This window comes from Rutidosis leptorrhynchoides, chromosome 4 (assembly GCF_046630445.1).
Source record: "Rutidosis leptorrhynchoides isolate AG116_Rl617_1_P2 chromosome 4, CSIRO_AGI_Rlap_v1, whole genome shotgun sequence".
NCBI classification, from domain to species: Eukaryota; Viridiplantae; Streptophyta; class Magnoliopsida; order Asterales; family Asteraceae; genus Rutidosis; species Rutidosis leptorrhynchoides.
In genome coordinates this window covers 543,261,058-543,266,520 of record NC_092336.1, presented here as the reverse complement: position 1 = coordinate 543,266,520, position 5,463 = coordinate 543,261,058, and the positions used below count along the sequence as shown (strand labels likewise).

The window sequence follows — 5,463 nt, the reverse complement described above, 5'->3', positions numbered from 1 at the left end:
TAGCCACGAAATAATTTTACAAACTAAACGCCATAAAATACATTGAAAATCGAACTCCCGAACTCCCGGCGCGAAGCGAGGGTTCGACAACTAGTTTTCTCAAAAAGTTAAGTAAGGTAAATTGTAAGCTTAAGTTTATAAGTTTGTATTGTTCACCGTTAATAAAATTGATTCGATTTAAATCCGATTTGAATTTGAATCGTCCACAAATTGTAAACACTACGGTCTAGTGGAGTAATAGTTATACACATTTTGTATCCAACGGTGACAAAAGCATGCAGAGCATCAATGGCTTATCCCTAGCTGTTAGATCAACAAGTATAATTCCTTTTTTACCCCTAACTGTAGATCATCCGATATACTGAATACTGAATATATATGTATGTATATATGTATATGTCCTAGTACGTTATATATACAACGGAGAGAGTTGATCGATTGACATCCAAAGAGATAGAGAGCAGGGTTTCCTCTCTCATTTATAATTTTGGGGATTTTTCAAATTTTTACTGTTTTCATTCAAAACAAAGCTAAAAAAATGGGTGATGACGGCGTTAGAAAATCAGGAACCGTAAAGTGGTTCAACGATACTAAGGGTTTTGGTTTCATAACGCAGGATGATGGAAGTGAAGATCTGTTTGTTCATCAATCGTCGATCAGAACCGATGGATTCCGTAGTCTCGGTGACGGTGAAACTGTCGAGTATGTGATTGAAAACGGTTCTGATGGCCGTGCTAAAGCTGCTGATGTAACTGGACCTGCTGAGGGACCTGTGCAAGGGAGCAACCGTGGTGGCGGTGGTGGCCGTGGCGGAGGTGGTGACCGTTACGGCGGTGGTGGTGGTTATACTGGTGGTGGCCGTGGTGGTGGTGATCGTTATGGAGGCGGTGGTGGTTATGGCGGAGGTGGCGGCGGCTATGGAGGTGGTGGTGGTTATGGAGGTGGAGGTGGTGGTAATGCTTGTTTTAAGTGCGGGGAGAGTGGTCACATGGCTAGAGAGTGTTCCCAGGATGGTGGCGGAGGTGGTGGTTACGGTGGCCGCGGAGGTGGCGGCGGCCGTGGAGGTGGAGGTGGCGGTGGCGGCTGCTACAATTGTGGTGAAGATGGACATTTTGCTCGTGAATGTCCTAATTCCAGTCGTTGATGTGTGAGAAGATGAGAATGGTTAATGCGTCTCCAGTATTTTAATTTTTCTTTGTGGTCTGTTTTAGTTTTTTTTGTTGTTGTCTACTTTGAAGAATCAATGGATGATGGATCCATAATCAGTTGTTTTGGTATAATGACTGTTTAATATCTACAGTACTAGGGTTTGTACGTGCTGGTTCTTGCTAGGGTCTCGGATATGTATGTATGAAATGAAAAATCAAAATGAATGGATGACTATTAGTGTTTCTCTCTAATGATTTGTTAGCTTGATTTGATTAGCAAATATTTGTGTTGTGAATATCTTATTATCTGTATACTTGTACAAGGTCAGGTGTGGTTCTTCCCCATTGGTACCTACCTCTTCAATGGTGCATTGATTTGTTTTACTTTGTGGTTTGAGTTGTGTGCTATCCTCTTTTACTATTCTTGTAAATTTTAACTTTTTGTATTGTTTGATATTGCAATGTTTTTGTTTATTGTATATGTAGGAAGTCACATTAATTAAATTTTTTTTTTTTTTTTTTTTTTTTTGTGGAAAGTCACTTTTTAAAAGTGTTTCCAACGATGACAAGTTTTCTCATTGAAACTAATTAGTCACATGAACGCTACATAGTATATCTTTACCAGAATCAATGCAAGATTAAATATTTTCAACCATGACATAATTTCTCATAAAAATTGAGTGAAAATTGAGTGAAATGTACAAGTATACAAGCAAATAATACAAATAATACAATTAAATTATACATATACATCGTCCTTGCTGCCATCTACGCCCTGCTGGGCGGACGTCTCGACAGTGAAAGGGTGGAACTGATGGGAGCACTCTAAAAAGAAAAGAAAAATTGTGGGAAGTCACTATATCACAAACTAGAGTATGTGATCAAAGCATCAATTATTGTTGCTGGAAGAAAAATGAGATCAATCTTGTTCAATGTTAACTATTATGTTCTTAAAATTGTGAAAAAGTCACTATATCACACACTAGAGTATGTGTGATTAAAGCATCAATTATTGTTGCTTGAAGAAAAATGAGATCAATCTTGTTCAATGTTAACTATTATGTTCTTTTTCGTTAGAAAAATGTAGTATGAATATGGACAAGAAATAGTAAATGAAAAGGAAAATAATTGCTCCGTATTTTAAATTATCTAGATGAATCTGTTGTGTTTCCTCAAGAGACTGCTATTCCACATGTTTTCTTTCTTGATTCTCCGCTACCGATAGCTAGTTGTGACATCCTTTCTTCTACAACGGTTTTGCCTAATGTCGAATGTGGTGCGTCTTCATCGAGCAAATGTGCTAGTTTATTCGAGGAGGCTAGGATAGAGTTAAAAGATTATATTATTGAAGTTTATTAGAGGAGGCTAGGATAGAGTTAAAAGATTATATGGTTGAAGGAAAAGTTTTTAGCTTGACGGCGTCCCAGAAACAGAAGCTAAAACAAAAGAGAATTCCAAAGCCAAAAAAGGTTTACGGGGATGATTTGAGAAATTTCAATGTCAAGGGGATCTGATGTTTGTACTTAGCTCGTGTGGCTCTTTGACCGTCTAGCTTAGTTACGTTTCCGTCTTGTGTTGCTAGAGTCTAGTTGTGTAGTTTCATGCATGTATACGGTTTTAATTTCGTAGTTTTTCTGCTTTGTCGTTGGTTGTTTCATGTTAGCGTCCGGTATTTGTATCGATTTGTTCTCGGGCTTCGATTGCCTTCGTGTTTTATGTTGTTGGGAGGCGTTATATTTTCGATGAATGCCGCGTGTTATCTATATAGTTTCAGTTTTTTGCAAATAAATAAATAAGAACGATATAGAAAAATAAATTACACGAGACTTTATTAAAGCTTATATTATTTATTATTATTATAGATTATAGACAACTGTTTTTCATTTGCTTTATAATTTGCTAAAAAAAAAAAACAAAAAAAAAAAACAAAAAAAAAAAAAATTTGAATAGAAAAGACTCGAAGCTAAAAACGTTTAATATATACGGAGTACTTATCTTTTTATTCATATTCTTTCCGCACAACTGAAAAAAATTCAAATTGACTTGAGAGAATGCAGTGTCGAGAACACCTTGTATTTTCTTACGGGCCGGGTATTAAATAAGGTGTAGTCTTGCAAGAGGCCCAGTATGGTTTGATTTGGATTCTTGTTATATATAAGCGACACACTATATATTCTATAAAACTATTCTAAAATTCCAAATTGACAGGATTTGCTTTCTAAATATAGTTTGAATAAATCAATACGATAATTCATCTTTTGGATGTGTTTGTAAGATTTTCAAAGTGTTGGTCAAAGTGCATTATTCGTAGGTGTTACATATTTCTATGTACTTAATGTAACCGGCTGGATATGGTGGTATTTTGAACCAGATGCTAAATTTTCACTTTTCTGCTCCGAAATGATAGTCCATGATGATGCAGCCACTTGTTAGTTGTTATAGTAAGGGAAATTGGTGAAAATTCCGTCAAATACGAAAGTGCTTATTAATATGCCATCGATTTTTCGTAATTGCGATAATGCTCTTTGTCAACGAACGGTGCCTCATGGTCCGTGTGTGGTGTATGTTATTGAGGATTAATCCAAGTCATTTTAGTTTTAACGTAACAACGAACCAGAATACAAGCAACACGCATCATGCGTCTTACTAGCTTAAAAAGACGCGCAAGTCTATAATTGAACTCGCATCGCACTAAAACACTCAACACGCACCACACGTTAGATTTGTCAACTTTAGAGTGATTAATCAATTTTTTACTTGATCATTACTTGGTCCCATAATCACTTCAACCTAAAAGCATTTGTAAACTCATATACACATTATACCACGCACGACAAACACTAAGAAACCCACTAACGCGATTTCGAACGGAATTTCGACAACCCCGTGGTATAAAAAATATTAATCGAGCAATTGAACTGCTAAAAATCTTTTATAATGTGTAACGATTAGGTAACAACACTTTTCATTTTTGTTTAATTTGTTATAATTTGAAGTCATTTGGTGGAACACTTGGTGCGTATATGAATTTGAATTTTTTTTTAATAGAATTAGGTTTTAATATAATATATATATATAATATATATATATATATATATATATATATATATATATATATATATATATATATATATATATATATATATATATATATGTTGCATGTTGTATATATGTATTGTGGTTGTTGTGTTGTTTCTTTTGATTGATTGTAAAAAAAAAAACACTTCAAACTAGTTTTTTGCTCATTTACGTCCACACAAGTGTTAATATTTCATTTCAATATCTACTAATAGCAAGAAAAAAAATTTGTCGTTTTATTCCCTACAATTTGTGTTTTGGTCAAGGAAGATTTTTGTCAAATAACCAATTATTTAGGGGTAAAATTTGTAAGATTTTAGTGGTAAAAGTTATTATTTAAGGGACTAAAATGTTCATTTACAATCTATATACTATACATTAAAAGAAAAAAAAAATTGAGATATACTTTTTTAACATTATTGATTTTGAACCCTTAGATCAAAAAAAATGACCTTCATTGCCCTTACTTGATAACCATTAGATCAACCTATAACCTTATAACTAAATTCACTCACATAAAACTTCCAATCATACCCTTGAGCCAATAAAAATTACGAGAGTATATGATAGGAATAAGGGTCACGCCATTCATCCCATTTACGCACTTCACCCCATTCTCATAAACCCTAATTTTCATTTGAAACAAATTGAGTTCTCTCTTCAAGAACATACAACCACCATCTTCAAAGAAGCAGATTAAAAACACGCATTAGAGATGGATCTCTAAAGGAAATATGCATATAACACCTAATGTCACACCCCCTAAATAGAACCGGGGGTAATCTGTGACTAACCAATACCAAAACACAAGTGTAAAGCGAGAACGACTCTATATGAGACGTTTTAATTAAAAATCAATGTATTAACGCAGCGGATTGTATTAAGTCATTACAAATGTAAATTCAAAAATGTAAAGGTAAATTCAAATGTTTTAATGCAATATTGTAAACAGTAATATGCGGACTCCAAAAGCAGCAAAAGTCCAAATAGCACACACAAGTCTTTAGCAATCTTCACCTGAGACAAAACATGCTTAAAGAGTCAACCAAAAAGGTTGAGTGAACAACATAGGTTTAATATAGTTTTAGACCACAAGATTTAATAATAATAAAGTTCAATCAGTTCGGTAGTAGTGCTGAGGTGTATGATATCGAGACTAAACAAAGTTACCCCGTGATCACTTTTATTCGTTCGTGTTGTTGAATCATTATTATGTAACCAAAGACCAGCGGTCAAA

At 34.4% G+C, this 5,463-nt stretch overlaps 1 protein-coding gene across 1 annotated transcript; it reads left to right on the top strand.

Annotated features, from left to right (window-relative positions):
- Positions 1 to 436: 436 nt before the first annotated feature.
- LOC139839652 (glycine-rich protein 2-like) lies at positions 437 to 1,396 on the top strand. The gene has a single exon (XM_071829778.1). It carries the CDS (start codon positions 539 to 541, stop codon positions 1,142 to 1,144), a length of 606 nt encoding a protein of 201 aa, XP_071685879.1. The 5' UTR covers positions 437 to 538; the 3' UTR covers positions 1,145 to 1,396.
- Positions 1,397 to 5,463: the final 4,067 nt, after the last annotated feature.

What these genes read in the sequence shown, in the direction of transcription:
- LOC139839652 (XM_071829778.1), top strand. Translation starts at nt 539, where the DNA reads ATGGGTGATGACGGCGTTAGAAAATCAGGAACCGTAAAGTGGTTCAAC.